The sequence below is a fragment of the Chrysemys picta genome, chromosome 13, assembly GCF_011386835.1.
Source record: "Chrysemys picta bellii isolate R12L10 chromosome 13, ASM1138683v2, whole genome shotgun sequence".
NCBI lineage: Eukaryota > Metazoa > Chordata > Testudines > Emydidae > Chrysemys > Chrysemys picta.
This window is the reverse complement of record NC_088803.1, coordinates 5,271,539-5,287,715: the sequence shown is the minus strand read 5'-3', so window position 1 is coordinate 5,287,715 and position 16,177 is coordinate 5,271,539. Positions and strand designations below refer to the sequence as shown.

Sequence of the window (16,177 nt, the reverse complement as noted above, 5' to 3'; positions counted from 1 at the left end):
CGAGTGACTCATGACAGGGGCCGGGGGGTGGTGGGGGGGTGTATGTGTAGTGGGAGTGCCCGGGCCCCACTTTTGCTCCTCCCCTGAGTGTGCTGCAGCCCCCCCTCCTCCTCCCTCTAGGAGCGCCGACAAACAGCTGTTCAGTGGCAGGGGAAGCGCTGGGAGGGGGAGGGGCGTGAATGCAGCACGCTCAGGGGAGGAGGCAGGGAAGAGGTGGAGCAGGGGTAGCTTGGCTGCTGGTGGGGGCAGATCCTGCAGCAGAAGCTCCTGGAGCCGGGGGGACCAGACGCGGATTTACAGTAAAACACAGAAAGAAGAGCAGGAGTACTTGTGGCACCTTAGAGACTAACAGATTTATTAGAGCATAAGCTTTCGTAGACTACAGCCCACTTCTTCGGATGCATATCATGAGGTTGATGGATTTCCACTCCATACGGCTAAATGCAGTGCCTTGCATAATGACAGGTTAATCAGAGTAGCAGCCGTGTTAGTCTGTATCCGCAAAAAGAAGAGCAGGAGTACTTGTAGCACCTTAGAGACTAACAGATTTATTAGAGCATAAGCTTATGCATATGCATCCGAAGAAGTGGGCTGTAGCCCACGAAAGCTTATGCTCTAATAAATTTGTTAGTCTCTAAGGTGCCACAAGTACTCCTGCTCTTCTTTTTGCGGATACAGACTAACACGGCTGCTACTCTGATTAACCAGTAAAACACAGGGGGCCCCAGGGCTGGGGAGCTGCGGGGGCAGCAACCTGATCCCTGCACTCCCCCTACACATAACTCCCAACCTCCTGCCGTGAACCGCTGAGGGTAGGGGGCTGGGGTGGGGTAGGGCAGGGAGCTGGGAGCACCCCCACAACTCCAGCTCCATGCCCTGACTCCTGAACCCCCCCAGATCCTGAGCACCAAATGGGAGCTCATGCACCCCCCCATTCCCACCTCCACCCCTTGCGCCAAATGGAGCTGCCCCAGGTAATCACCCAAACTCCTGCCCCAACCCTGAGCCCCCTCCTGCACCCTAACTCCATCCCAGACCCTGCACCCTCAGCCCTGAGCCCCCTCCCGCACCCTAACTCCTGGCCAGACGCCGCACTCCAACCACCCCAACATGTTTTTACATTATTTGTATAAAGTGCTCTTATCCAAAGCCCTTTACACTATTTAGCTAATGGTACAAACAATATTTGGAAAGATCGTTAAGTGTCTACCGAGACCCCCAGTGATTTTCAAGTGGTCTGTGGAAAAATAAGTTTGACTACAAGAACAATCAAGGTACCTCACTTTATTTCCATTGACTTGCTATTACTTACAGGAGGAGGATGAAGAAAACAAGAATGAAAAACAGGGGCGGGGGCAGATAAGAGAGAATGTTCTTTTTCTCGGCTGGGCCCCAAGGGGGGGCCCCAAAAATGAAGCTGATCACAGGGCCCCACTCACTCTAAATCCACCACTGCCCCTCCTCTTCGTAGGGAGCCTAGCGTTGGCGAGCTTAACCTTCGCACTTGCTGGCGTGGGCCTGCTTTGGGGCGGAGCCCGGCTGGGACACCTGGCAGGTGTACTTCTTGCCCTCCAGCCAGTCGCGCTGGGAGACACTGGCATTGCTGCGGGTGCTGAAGGTGCGGCCGTCGGCGTCCTTCTTGAGAGGCTCAGTGTCACCCTTTAGTATCCCGGGCACGCCGTCCACTAGCCATTCCACCGTAAAATTGTCGGGGTAGAAGCCAGAGATGAAGCACACCAGCTCAACAGCGTTTTCCTGGGTGTTGCAGGAGTAGAGGACTTTCACCTTGGGTTTATTGGGGATGGGCTCTGGGAGAAGGGTGATGGGTTAGTTTTTGTACAGACCCCTGCTGAGCCCCCCGCTCCCTGCAGCATGGTGCCCCCTGCTAATCCCCCCCATGCCCTGCAGCACGGCGCCCCCTGCTGAGCCTCCCCATGCCCTGCAGCATGGCGCCCCCTTTGGCGCCCTCTGCCCTGTTCCCTGCATTGCAGCACCCATCGCTTCTCTTGGCGTGGTGTCTCTCTCTCTCTCTCCATCCATCCACCCACCACAGCGACTCCATCAGCTCACAGCACTAGCAGGCTCCCATCCTCTCTCCCTGCAGCAGTCACCAGAGCAGGGCCCTGAGAGACCCCCAACCCCTCCCTTCCCCCCCGGGCTGCACCGCGCCGTCCCTACTTGGGATTTCCTTGGAGATGCTGAAGCTGGTGGGCTGGTGCTCTACGGTGCATCTATAGATGTCAGACTCCCAGCTGCTGGCCGGGACGGTGACCTGGCTGCTGAGGGAGTAGAGGTTGCTGGAAGGTTGCAGCACGGAGGGATAGGTCTTCACGCCCGAGGAGCCGACGTTTGGGCTCCATGTCATGGTGACCGGCTCGGGGAAGTATCCTTTGGCCAGGCAGCCGAAGGTGACCTGGGACGTGGTGCCTTCGCCGGTGCAGGAGGTCAGAGGGAAGACAGATGGGGCCACGGGGCTAACTGCAAAGGGAGAGAGAGCGAGGCCATGAGACACAGCCCCTACCGAGCCCCTGCCCCGCTCCGTGCAGCACAGGCCCTAGCGTGGCACTGGGGCCAGCACTCAATGCCGGGGGAGAGCGTCCCCTAGCGGAGCCCCACTCTGCTCCATTCAGCACAGCACAGTTTGTGCTGAGACTAGTGACAGTTGCAAGGTCTTATTAATGTCTGTGTAAGTGGGTGCCTGAGATAGGCTGCCCCCTGTCTTCCAGGTTGTGTCACAGACTGACCAGGATCAGGGCCCCCAATTCACTTGGTGCTAAACAGACCCAGTCTGTGATCGGGGGCCACATTACACCGGATGCTGCAGAGAGACATGACAGATAGTCCCTACCCCACAGAACTTACAGGCCAAATAGGCAAGATAAAGGAAGGGTCAGAGGGGAAACTGAGGCAGCGAGCAAGGAAGGGACCTGGTCACAGCAGGTCAGTGACACAGCCAGGTAGAGAAACCAGGAATTAGGTGACGAAGTGCTGAACTGTCAGAGAAATTCCCCTTGGAGAAATCACAGCGTCTGCAGCTAGAAAATAACCCAAGATTTTGACCAAGGAACTGAAATTGGGGGACACTTCTGGGCTCTCTGAAGAAGTGTCGTATCACTAACCTTTGGGTCTTCAGGTCTCCAGCTGAAGACATGCAGATGTTATACTAGCAATTTTAGCTTGGGTACGAATATTAAATGTTATATTCTCATTAGACTCCTGGGTTCATTGCTTACATCATCAGCCCCTAGTGGCCAATTAGCAATTCTGTATCTCAAACACACGGGGTTAGATGTCCTGGGAATTCACTTGAGAAACCGGTAGGAAAGACTGGGACTGTCCAATTCAACCCGCGACATATGTGCCTTTTGGGTTAGAGTTCTGGTTATAATTATACATGGGGAGGAGGATTAAGGGTTAGTGGTTAGGGTTAGGTGCTGGGGTTAAGGGCTATAGGTTGCAGGGATAGAATTAAGGACGATGGTTTAATGGTTCGGGTCAAATACCTTTCCACTCTCAAGTTCAATATTTGACGTGTTGTGATTGAATTTCTAGCCAGCTTTGCAGCCATTCAACCAACAGATACCAACCGGTTCTGCTGCCATTTCCCAGGGGGAATTAGTGAGACTCTTGGGTCCTATCCCAAGGGGTCAGTTTGCCACGATGACTCATAATTCTGATGCTGGGCTGCTTGATACCCAACTGGAGTCACAGAAACCCTAGTGCTCAGAGGGTCAAGGTGGGGAGGTTCAGGTTAGAGCTGGGGTTATGGTTAGGGGTATAATTGGTGATTAGTACTTATATCACAGTGGTCTAGAAAACCCAATCTAGGACCAGGGACCCGTAGCGCCAGGGGCTTCGCAGAGAAATAACAATGAGGACTCTACTGATCCCAGGACCGTTGCAGCCTAAGCAATCTAAAGTCAGGGTTCGGGGGATAATGTGGGGAAGTTAGGGTTAGGGGTTGGGTTTGATGAGAGGGTCAGAGTTGGGGGTCAGAGTTAGGGAGTAGGGGCTAGAGAGCCAGGGTTAAGGATGAGGATAGGACTATAGGCAAAGGGCGAGGATTATGGTGTTGGGGTTAAGTCAGAGGTGGGCAAACGACGGCCCGTGGGCCACATCCGGCCTATGGGACCATCCTGGAAGGAAGAAGGGGGGGTTGGATGGGGCAGGGATTCCGGGGGGGGGCATCAGCAATGAGAGGAGGGTTTGGATGGGCCATGGGTGTCCAGGGGTAGTCAGGGGATAGGGAGCGGGGGTGTGCGGATGGGGTAGGGGTCCCCAGGGGGCCGTCAGGGAACGGGGGATTTGGATGGGGCAGGAGTCCTGGGGGGGCGGCAGATAGGTGGTGAGGGCTGAGCCTCGACCCCTTCCCCTAACTGGCCCTCTATACAATTTACGAAACCCGATGCGGCCCACAGGGCAAAATGTTTGCCCGCCCCTGGGTTAAGGAGTTGGTGCATCTGTTGGGGGTTAGGACGCTGGGGTTAGGGTCACGGTTAGGGAGTTAGGACAGAGTTGGGGGTCTAAGTAGTTGGGTTTAAGGTTTGGTTTAGGGTCATAGTTCTGGGGTTAGGGTAAAAAAGCTTCCCTCCCCCAAACTCAGTAATCGACTGGTGATCACCACCCCAGCTCACGACCTTTCTAGCCAGATTCCCACTCAAGAAACCACTCAGATTCTAACCAATTGGGATGAAGATTTTCTGGACACTTTCCCAAACTCTACGGGAGAAATCTCCCAAGAATTCCAGCTGCCCAATTTCTAGATGCCCAACTTGAGGCGCCTTGGGGAGCACTTACCGGGGTCTGCATCTCCAGTGGGCTTTAGCCGGAGACGTCAGAGCTCGTCCCCCCGGAAGGGAAGCCCAACGCGTCTCCAGCTGAGCGCGCCGCAAAATGGGCCAGCTCAGCTCTAAGGCCAAGTTAGGAACCTGAGCTCTGAGCTGTCGCCTCTGAGCTGCCAGTTCCGTCCAGCCCCAGGCAGCCGAGCTCACCTCTCGCTGTGCTGGGAAGCCCCAGGCTGGGCTCTCAGCACGGACCATGAGCGCAGAGCTGGTGGAGGGAGGCAGGGCCGGCTCAGAGAGACGCGTTCCTGCACTCGCTGAGTTCAGGGGTTTACCTCCGACAAGGGACATGCCAAAGGGGAAATCTGTGCCTCAGGTTAGACAGCTTTTGGTTGGAGACAATTAAATCCCCTTAGAAACAATTCAGCTGTTCCCCCGAACATCTTGTTGCAGCCCCGCAACCCTGAGCGCCCCACGTCTGCTAATGGCCCTGAGTCCTGACCCCCAGGCTCCTGCTAGCCCAGCCCTGCGCTCCCCCACCCAGCTCTGCCAGTGCCCCTCACTCGCGACCCACAGACTCCTGCTAACCGAGCACTGCCTCCCCAGCCTTGCCTGTGCCCCTCACTCCTGACCCACAGCCCCTGCTACCCAGCCCTGCCCCCCACCCAGGCCTGCCGGTGCCCCTCACTCCCGACCTGCAGCCCTCTGCTATCCCAGCCCTGCGCTCTCCCCCCCCAGCTCTGCTGGTGCCCCTCACTCCCTATCCACAGCCCCTGCTACCCAGCCCTGTCCCCCAGCTCTGCCGGTGCCCCTCACTCCTGACCCACCGACTCCTGCTACCCAGCCCTACCGCCCTCCAGCTCTGCTGGTGCCCCCTCATTACCGACCTGCAGCCCCCTGCTAGCCCAGCCCTGCCCCCCGCAGCTCTGCTGGTGCCCCTCACTCCTGACCTGCAGCCCCTGCTAGCCCAGCCCTGCGCTCCCCCCACCCAGCTCTGCTAGTGCCCCTCACTCCTGACTCCCAACCTCCTGCTAGACCAGGCCTGCACTCCTCTCACCCAGCCCTGCCAGTGCCTCCCACTCCCGACCCGCAGCCCCTTCTAGCCCAACCCTGGGAGCCCCCACCCAGCTCTGCCAGTGCCCCTCACTCCCCACCTGCAGCCCCTGCTAGCCGAGCCCTGGGCTCGCTCCCTACAGTTCTTTCAAAGCTGTTATCCCAGCTGATAGGTGGAGTGTGAGATAATCACCTCTGTTCCCCCGTCTCTACTGGGGGGCACAGCTTGGCCTGTGTTACCCGTCCTGGCCTCCGAAGCATATCCAGGCTGTGCAGGGGAGCCATGTGCTGCACCCGGCCCTGGTATCGGGTCCACACAGGGGGACGAACCCCACTGCCCTTCATAGGTCAGAACAGAGCACAACACTCCTGGCTCCCAGCCCCCAGCTCTAACCTACTCCCCTCCCAGAGCTGGGGAGAGAACCCAGGAGTCCTGCCTCCCAGCCCCCCGCTCTAACGACTAGACCCCACTCCCCTCCCAGAGCTGGGGAGAGAACCCAGGAGTCCTGGCTCCCAGGCCCCAGCTCTAACCTACTCCCCTCCCAGAGCTGGGGAGAGAAGCCAGGAGTCCTGGCTCCCAACCCCACTGCTCTAACAACTAGACCCCACTCCCCTCCCAGAGCTGGGGAAAGAACCCAGGAGTCCTGGCTCCCAGCCCCCCGCTCTAACGACTAGACCCCACTCCCCTCCCAGAGCTGGGGAAAGAACACAGGAGTCCTGGCTCCCAGCCCCCTGCTCTAACGACTAGACCCTACTCCCCTCCCAGAGCTGGGGAAAGAACCCAGGAGTCCTGGCTCCCAGCCCCCCGCTCTAATGACTAGACCCCACTCCCCTCCCAGAGCTGGGGAGGGAACTGTCGGAGAAAAACTGAGTTCTCACTATTTTTGCTTCCACAGAACCCAGGCGTCTTGCTCCCCTCTCTAGCACACTCTCCACCCCATTTATCTCTGATAGGGTTAAAACACCCTCTGCACTCATGTGACAAGCCAATAGCAGCCACTTTCCTGTGATAGACTCACCAAATCACTGGCCATGTTGGTCGTGGTCCGGCACTGTAGACTGGGGGGTTCTGTCCGGGAGTCCAGCTCTGCTCTGTGTCTGTCGCGTAACTCTTCTGAGGTATCTTTGCCTGTGAGACATCCCCTCTCCTCCCCCCCGATGGAAGTCAAGATAATTATAGCTTGAGAACAAGAGATGAGGCCCTCTGGGGAGCTTTCACTGTTACAGCTGGTGAGAAGGTGTGAAAAGTGGACAGGTGGGTGAGCAGAAGGGGCTAAAACGGGGGTGAAAAAACAACCCTGATGTGACTTTCACTTGTGTAAACTTCCCCTTTCAGCCCGTTTTGTTTGTTTGTTTGTTGGTAGGTTTCCCCCAGAGATTCAGTTACGAAGGCTGCAGAGTTCAGAAAAGATTGAGGTCTCCTGGGGGTGGAGGGGGTGGGAGGTCTCCTGCCATGTGGGAGGGTGAAGAAGGAGACTTTATGGCTGTTCTGGAACTGGGAATAGAACCCAGGAGTCCTGACTCCTTACTGGATAGATTGATAGTGGGTGTGTATGGGGATAGACAGATGTCCTGTACATAGTTTCACACAAGTATCCTGTCTCCCTTCTAGCATCTTTTCTTTCTTTTAACGTCTCCTGGCAGTTTGTCTTTATTATTACAAAGGGTTTCTTCTAATCCTTGCTCCTGTGAAGGTGGTGAGAAGTAGTTGGGTGGTTCCTCGCACCATGACTGGTGGTGGAATGTCCACTGCAATTTGACGTGTTTAGAACTCATCGATTGGTGGAGTTTCAGGGCACAAGAAGGGATCACTGTGATCGGCATGTCCCCCGGCAATTCCTGGCCCAAGCCCCCACCTTCTGGTCGAGCAGCGCAGTTAGAAAGAGAGGTCGAAGCTGGCTTTAAAGACTCCGAGTCATGGAGAGTTCACCACAGTCCAGAAATAAGGACTGCAACCCCCAAAATACTGCAAAGCTGGGAAAACCACCTGGGAGTGAATATTTCACCCTCAGTGAATCTCCCCTAGACCTGTCAGTGTCCCGGAGAGGCAGATTGCAGAGCCCAGATGCCGAGGTGTATGGTTTGGAAGATCTGTGTGCACAGAAGGGCAGGGACCGGAGGAGAAAGTGCGTGTTGAGTTGTCTCATCCATCCATGACTCATGGAGGGCTCTTCCCTAGCTTCAACTAACGGTCAAATAGAGGAAGGGCCTTAGGGAGCTGGCTTCAGTTCTCAGATCTACCACAGACTCCCTCTGTCACCTTGGGGAAGCCACGTCATCGCTCCATGCCTCAGTTTCCCCATGTGTTCAATGAGGGTAATGTTGCTCACTTCACACTGGAGAGCTGAGGAGGGCTGGACTCAGGTTGTGAGGTGCTTGGGGAATGTTTGTGCCTTGTAAAGGACCAGAGTCTCCTGTCAGCATCACTCGCACAAACCCAGAGCTATTCCACCGGAGTTGCTCCAGGTTTACACTGGAAGAGCCGAGGTCCGAATCCCATTTCTCGTGTTTTTCGCCGAGTGCTAGCACACCCCTGCACAATGGAAAGTTAAAGGCAGAGAGAAGGTCTGCGACCGGCCCAAGGTCCCACAGCAGCTGGGAATAGAACCTGAGTCCTGACTCCTTTCCAGTGAATTGACCACTGGGCCAGACAGCCACCGGGCCATAGAAGGAGGTGGATGGACGGATGTGGGTTGATCAGTGACATGGTTTTCTGATTTCCCCCTTTTGATGGTTTCTCTTATATTCTCTTTATCTTTCCAGCAAAATCCACCCCCCCGTCCGTCTTCCCCCTGGTTCCCTGCTGCACCCAGACTGGCAGTGCTCCCCCGGACACAAGCCTGGCCTGCCTCGTAACTGGCTATTTACCATCACCAGTGGCCATCAAGTGGAATTCTGGCAAAGTGACCCAGGGGGTCAAGGATTTCCCAGATGTGACGCTGAGTGACGGGCTCCACACCCGGAGCAGCCTGCTGATCCTCCCTGACAGGTCCCGGCAGGGCGACACCTACCAGTGCGATGTGACGCATCCAGGCACAGCAAAGACAGTGTCGAAGACGTTCCCTCGGGAATGTAAGACATGCGGTGGGGGAGGACGGGACAGCCAGGCTGAGATTTTCAAAGGGCCTAGCGGGTCTGGGAGCCAGTTAATCTTAATCCACATCCCGTAGGTGCCTCTGGAAAAATCTCACTCTGAAAGACTGGGGAAAGTTTGGCCCAGTGTTGAAACACGCTGAGCCCTGGTGCTTTGTCACTGCAGAACTCCTGCCCCCAGCGTCCCCTCCATGGACCCCTGAATGAGGAAAACCTTCGGGTGACAGGCACGCCTGGGCAGAGACCAATGTTCCACTAAGGGGGAGAGTTTTCAGCCCTGCCTAAAGGATTTAGGCACCCAGTTCCCATGGAAACTTGGCATGCAAACCCCTTATGCACCTAAGCCTCACGCTGGCCCTTATGTGCAGGGGAAAACTACTGCTCACCGCCTAACTCCCTCCCCCTCCCCCTGCCCCTCCCCCAAACCCAGTCTCCTCCCACCGGGGGAGGTAGAACAAAGCCCATTTGCCACCTCAGTCCAAAGCCTCAAAGCAAAACCAGAGCAACTCAGAGCACAGGGTCCCAGCCACCAGGGGCCCCTCCGGCGTTCAGCCGGCAGGATGGGCAGCCCCCCCCCCTTCCCCACTAGGTCACCTTTCCTGCATGTTTCCTAGGCCTCCTGCCTGGTCCGCTTTCCTCAGCACTGAGCCAGAAGCTTTCCCTTATACAGACTGCAGGAAGCCGGCCCACGAAACTACAATTCCCAGCAACCACTGGCCTTAAAGGGGCTACACCCGCTTACAAGCTAGTACTCGCTTACCCCTCTCTGTCACGGAGCTGTGTATGTTTCTTGCACTCCGGCTGTTCTTGGGCATCTTTTGAAATGGATACAACCCCAGAGCAGCAAACCTAGGCAATCTGGGGTCAGAACTTCAGTGGGTCTAAATCATCTGATCTGCACTGAAGTCAGTGACACTGTGCTGACTTACATCAGCTCAGAATTTGACCCTTTATCCGTAGTCAGACACAGTCAGTCCTCTCCCAGGTTTTCTTCTGACGCCATGTCATGCTGTACAGCGCCACAGTCCCCCTTAAATAGGGGACCTCAATTGAGGAAAACAAGTTCAAATAAACACACACAGCTCAAGTTCCAGCTTTGTCCCTGCTGTTTACCAGGGAGAACACACTCCATGCAGCACGTGCAGAAAGAATGCACGGAGGGATTTAATATTTGCCCTGTTCCCATTTCTTTTAATCCCTTACATGGCTGTGAAAAATCTCAGCCCTAGAGGCTGAATAAAGTACTCAATGTAAGCATATCACAACAAAGTGGATGTTTTGCTAGAGCTGGGAGGACTGTAGGGTTAGTGCTCTCTCTGGAAGGGGACTGGGGATCTACAGACAGTGACACTGGCCTGTGTTTTCCCCTCTCTCTGCTCTCAGCGTGTGGTTCGACAAGGCCCCCCGAGGTTCACCTGCTGGCCCCCACCTGCGAGGACAGCTCCACAGAGAGCCAGCTGGAGCTGGTTTGCCTCCTCCTGAGCTTCAAACCCGGCAAAGCCGACGTGAAATGGCTGGTGAATGGAAAGGAGAGCAGCCCCCCCACCCCGGCCTTGTCCTCTGCAATGGGCACAGACGGCTTCTACATGGGGCAGAGCCGCATGGACGTCACCAAGCAGAGCTGGGAGAAGGGGGACGTCTACACCTGTCAAGTGACCCACCCAGCAGTGGGAACAGAGCTCTCCATGCACAACACCAGCAAGTGCTTGGGTGAGGGGCGTGCATGGCAGGGACGGGGGGTGGAGAATTACTCAGAAACCAGCCCTGCCTAAGGGTAGGTGGGACTGCACCTTGACACCAGTGTGATGGGAGACATAGGAGTACCGTAGAGAAACTGGTACTGTAGGTGGATGGGAAGAGAAAGAGATACAATGGCTGGATGGATGGGATGGAGACTATGAGTGTTCTGATGGAGGTGGATGGATAGATTAGATTAGATTAGATTTCAATAGTCTTTTTCTGCCTTTCCACATTATTTGAACTGGTCAATGACATCTCTTTGCATTTCTCAGCCTGCCTCAGAAGCTCACTTGACCCAACCATCTACTTAACCAAACCCTCCTATGAAGACGTCATCAAAAATTCTGGTCACGTTACCTGTCTAGTTCTGGGCTATGACTTAGCGGCCAGCAGAATCGCATGGAAAGTGGATGGAAAAGTCAGCTCTGCGGCGAAGACAGAACCCCTCAAGATGAACAGCAACGGGACCACCAGCCTGGTCAGTTCTCACCCTGTGTCGCTGGCACAATGGGGACAAGGCACCAAATTTACCTGTAAAGTGACCACACCCTGTTCTGGAGAACTAACCCAGGACATAACCATGAGCAACACAGGTGAGTAGCCCTGGCATCTCAAAGGGAAAGGCAAACTCCAGTCACTGTTAATTGGGATTAGAGGGTGAAATCACCCCGCACAAGTCCTAGGCAGCCTTTAAGTCCCAGTTAAACCCCCCAAGTAGGACTTTAGTAGAGCCTAGGCCCTCAGCACAAGGGTGTATTGCAGGTGTAATTAGTATTTCCCCTATGAATCTCTCATTCTCAATCTCTCATTAATTTCCACGTGCACAGTTTCCCCACTATTCCCTGCCTTACCATTAAATTCCAGCTCCTCCAAGAATTTCACTCCCTCGGCTCCCTGGGAAACGGGGATGAGGCCTGTTAGGGATTTAGTGTCCTATCTGTGACCTGATCTGATGTGTGTATGTACTTCTTACCTCCGGAAATCAGGCGGGCGCTTGTCACCTGCCATCTGGCCTTTCAGCGCTATTTCTGGTGAGACTCTCTAAGAGTGTCCAGTGGAGTTAGGTGCCCAAATCCCATTGAAATACCCAAGGTGTCCAAGTCCTTAAGGCAGCCTTTGAAAACTTCAATTGTGTTGTATTTTGCTGTGAGCATTTGAAGGAAGGAAGAGGCTCCATCTGAGTGAGAAAAAGTGTTGGTGACCCAATGTCATGATGATGCATGGTGGAAACTTGAAGAGGAGATAGTGTGGTTCAAGGTTTGGGGTGAGGATTCAGGTTTAGGACACAGGACTAGCTCAAAGCAGCATAGCCATCTTCGTTACTGTCAAACCAAGCTGAGGATAATAATCATGATGATGACCTCAAAGGAGACGATGTTGATGACAATGAAGAAGAAAATGAAGATGCTGAAGGAGAAAAAGAGAAAGAACGTTAGAAGGCTGAAGGAGATGATGAAGATAAAGAGGAAGAGGATGATAATGAAGAGTTTGATCTGAGGAAGATGAAGATAAAGAGGAAGGAAGTGATTATGAAGACAAGGGAGGTGAAGAAGATGAATATGATGATGGTGATGAAGACGAAAATGAAGATGATGATGTTAAGTTGTTGCCGTTTAAGGTTGAGGATGTGGAAGGTCACTGTGCATTCTGCAGGGAAGGCTTGGGAGTTCAGTTGAGTGTTTGGGTGAAGATCCAGGATCTCTGAGTTTCAAGGGAGATGATGCTCAATGGTTGGGTTTTTATTTTGCCTGGTCTAGCTACACACATACCCTGAACAACTGCCCTCCTTGGCCCCTTCACACAGTGATATCTGCTGGATCCAAGTCCTTTATTTAGCCGTGCAAACCAAGTCTTGTTCTTCTCCTCCCCCTCTTCCTTTTCATTTAGGCATCAGGAAGAAGGAGCCCTCAGTCACTGTCTCCCGAGCCTACCACGAAGACATCTCCGGGAACAGAGTCTCCTTGATTCTCATCTGCGAAGCTAGTGGCTTTTACCCTGAAGAGATCAGCATCTCATGGTTGAAGAACAATTCCCCAGAACTCAAGTCCAGTTACAACAATGGCCCTGTGTCAGGAAGTGGCACTTTCTCTGCCTACAGCATCCTGAAAGTTGAGCAAAGTCAAGGAGACGGAAATTACACCTGCATGGTGCATCACCCGGCCATGGAAGAGCCCAAGAGTGTTGTGGAAAAGGTGACCCCTGGTAAGTGAATTCTTAGAGTGAGGTATTAATTTGGGGATGTCCACCACGTCTTCTTATCCCATCCAGCCAATGGCATGAACAACTGCATGATTCCATGTGAGCCCTGGTGGGAGGGGGAGGCAATGAAGGATTTCTACCTCCATTATGATGCCGTCTTTGGTGAAACCAAGAACTGCAAGATTTATTGCAACCTGAGCTGGGTGGGTAACGCCCACTCCTGTGCGAGAGAGTTCCCTGTATTCCGAAGGCATTATCCAGTCTGAAATGCCCCAAGGAGTTGGGATCCCAACCCACCCCTGGATGAGATGATTCCACAGCTTCACAGACCCCATCATCACTAAAGGAAGTGCAGGAAAACTGTCCTAATTGCAAAAGGGAATTTAAGGGAGGGTGCAGAATGTAATCTCATTGGGCTGTGATTTGGCCAAGACATTGGGATGGACACTCTTGCTCTTGGGGAAAGTTCACGGATGTCTTTCATGGCAGGGAGGTGGTTTCTTTCCTTCTTAACCATGGATCCCCTGGGCAGTTGTTTGTCTCACATTTGGACATAGATTCCCACAGTGGCAGATTCACAATTTTGTCCTTATGGCCCCTTCTTATTCCTCAAATTTGTTGTCGGCACATTAGGAATGTCTTCATGGATCTGCAGCCATGACAGGCACCCAATTAAAATCTGTTCTCAAGGAAAAGATGAGCTGGGGTGGGGCAGATTCTGTATCAGATTCAGAAGTCAATCAATTCATGCAAACAAAGGAGAGAAACCCCTCAGCTCCATTGCCGCACAATGGGGCTTGGCCGTCCATATGAATCTGGAATCCCAGCTCCAGCAGCATCCACTTTACAAACATGAGCGACACCATGCATATCCTTCACACAACCTTCAATGGAGGACATTGTCCCCGGGTGCCAGGGCTCCAATCAGTCTGGTCTCCACTGCTGAGATTTCTAAAGGGATTGAAGCTATGCCCTCTCCCATCAGCTTGCAGTGGGAGTTGGGGGACTCATGCCCTGAGAGATCTTGGCAGACCATGGGTGTGAAATATAAATGGCCCTTCTGCTGGTGAAGGGGGTCGCGGCTGGGAAAGACAAGTTGCGTTCTGAGCTGTGGCTGCTGTGTGGGGTCTAGTGGTTAGATCAGGAGGGTCTGGGTGCCAGGCATGAGTACGGGCAGGTCATTTGTCCTCTCTGTCCCAGCTGCCATCTCTGGGAAATGAATTTCTGTCTGGAAGGACCTTGAGTTGTGCAAGCATGGCAGTTCTGTCCCCGGCCATGTTTTCCACAATGGGGCTTTCTCCCAACAAAACCGGAGACCTTCAGATTTGCTCCTGGGACCCAGAGACCCAAATAACCATAATGGGACCCAGGAGTCCCAATCTCTCGATTGGCTGGAAAATCTCAGCCATTGTTCCCGCTGCTCCATAAGATGAGAGTCCCGCCCCTTCCACCAGGGAACCCAGTGACCTATTTCCAACTCCAATGACCCTCAGCCCCTTTCCCAAACAGCCCCTGGGCTTTGCACCCCTGAGAGAGAGGCACTCAGTTACCACCTGGTGCCTGTTGAAATATTTGCTCAGCCCAGCCCTCAATGCTGCCTCCTGCCTCCAACCAGGTGTCAGCAACTGTAATCGACACCCTCTGGAGGTCTCTCTCCTTCCCCCTTCCCTGGAGGACCTCTACATAGTGCAGAATGCCACCATCAGTTGTTTGGTGAATGGCATGGAGACCCCCGGCAGCCTGGAGGTCTCCTGGAGCCGGGGTAGCGGGGGCCTGTTGGCCGTGGTCACCAGGGAGCCGGTGCTGCAGGAAGATGGCACCTACAGTGTAACCAGCATCCTGCGGGTGTGCGTGGAGGAGTGGCAGGCGGGGGAGGAGTTCACCTGCACCGTGACGCACCAAGACATCCCGTCGGCCATTGTCAAGACCATCCACAAGAGTCACAGTAAGAACTCAGCCTTTCCCCTGGCTCAGAGTGTGGGGAATGGGACACGGGACCTTCTGTCTGTAGGGGGCACCAGCTCTGATCCGGCTTCAGGTCTTTGCGACAGGGAATTACATATTTGTGCGTGCGTCGAAATGTGCAAATTTATGAGACAGAAGGGGACGGATAGTCAGGACCTCTGGGTTCTTTTTCTGGCTCTGGGAGGGGAGTGGGATGTAGTGGGTTAGAATAGGGAGACTGGACACTCTGACTCCTGGGTTCTAGCCCTTTTCATGGAAGGTATTTCGATATAGTGGGTTAGTGTGGCCCGAACTCCTGGATTCTATCTATGGTCTGGGAGGGGTGCAGGGGTGTGTGTCTAGTGGGAGATAGTAGGGTGATGAGTGTGGGGGTGGTAGCCAGGACTCCTGGGTCCCAATCCTTAGCATTAACCCCTCGCTGTTTCTCATGGCAGTGGTCTCCCTCCGGGCCCCTTCTGTCTACATCTCCCCTCCTCACGCTGAGGAGCTGTCTCTCCGGGAATCAGCCACCATCACCTGCCTGGCCTCCGGCTTCCAGCCCAGAGAGATTCTGGTGACATGGACCCAGCAGGACCGGCCCGTGCCCCAGGAAGCCTACACCAACATCGGCCCCGTCCGGGAGGCTGGGAAGGAGGAGCTCTACTTCATCTACAGCAAACTGAATGTCTTGGCATCTGAATGGGAGCGGGGGGACACGTACGCCTGCGTGGTGGGGCACGAGGGTCTGCCCATGACCTTCATCCACCGGAGCGTGGACAAATCCTCCGGTAAACCCACCGCCGTCAATGTCTCTGTGATCTTGTCTGACACCGACGTCACTTGCTACTGAGAGCAGAGCCCCATGGGCTCCTCTTGTCATATCTGAGATGCCACGAAACCTCGTGGGGTCTGGGATTCCTCTTCGCCTGTGTGTAAAGCTGTGGTATCTCTGGTGTACAGAGCGTGGCGGTGTGTGGAATATGCCCCAATAAAATGCAATATGCTAGAGTTTATAATGAAGCGTGTGTCTTCTGGCAGAGATTGTCTCTGTGACTTATCTACCCACCGATGCCTCCTCCCACAATATCTAGATGGATCCATCCACCCTTCTTTCTTCTCTCTAGCCATCCTCCTTTCCTTATGGATTGTCTACATCAATTCATCCTTCCACAGGATCCATCCATCCATCCATCCATCCATCCATCCATCCATCCATCCTACCCTCTGTAGAACCTGTGTCTTTGATTCTACCATATCCATCCATTCATACATGCAAAATTATGCAGTGTCCTCTCTGCATCCATCCATCCTCATGCAGTGTCATGTTCCTACCTGCCCATCCCTCTGCAGTGAGTTGTCATCCACCC

The 16,177-nt window shown here is 54.2% G+C and overlaps 3 gene segments (V, D, J or C); 1 reads left to right on the top strand and 2 right to left on the bottom strand.

Moving 5' to 3' along the window:
* Positions 1 to 16,177, bottom strand: part of LOC101948672 (immunoglobulin heavy constant epsilon-like) — a 375,427-nt gene that overhangs the window by 76,586 nt on the left and 282,664 nt on the right.
* The window catches only part of LOC101947277 (immunoglobulin heavy constant gamma 2-like), a 193,920-nt gene continuing 179,012 nt past the window's right edge, over positions 1,270 to 16,177 (bottom strand). Inside the window, 2 exon segments of the C gene segment in view lie at positions 1,270 to 1,808; positions 2,179 to 2,478. Of these exon segments, the coding sequence occupies positions 1,492 to 1,808; positions 2,179 to 2,478 (617 nt within the window).
* Positions 8,120 to 15,816, top strand: LOC122172644 (immunoglobulin heavy constant mu-like). The segment is given in 7 exon segments: positions 8,120 to 8,150; positions 8,598 to 8,906; positions 10,311 to 10,637; positions 10,940 to 11,260; positions 12,555 to 12,869; positions 14,482 to 14,811; positions 15,266 to 15,816. Coding segments are annotated over 7 exon segments (2,028 nt in total).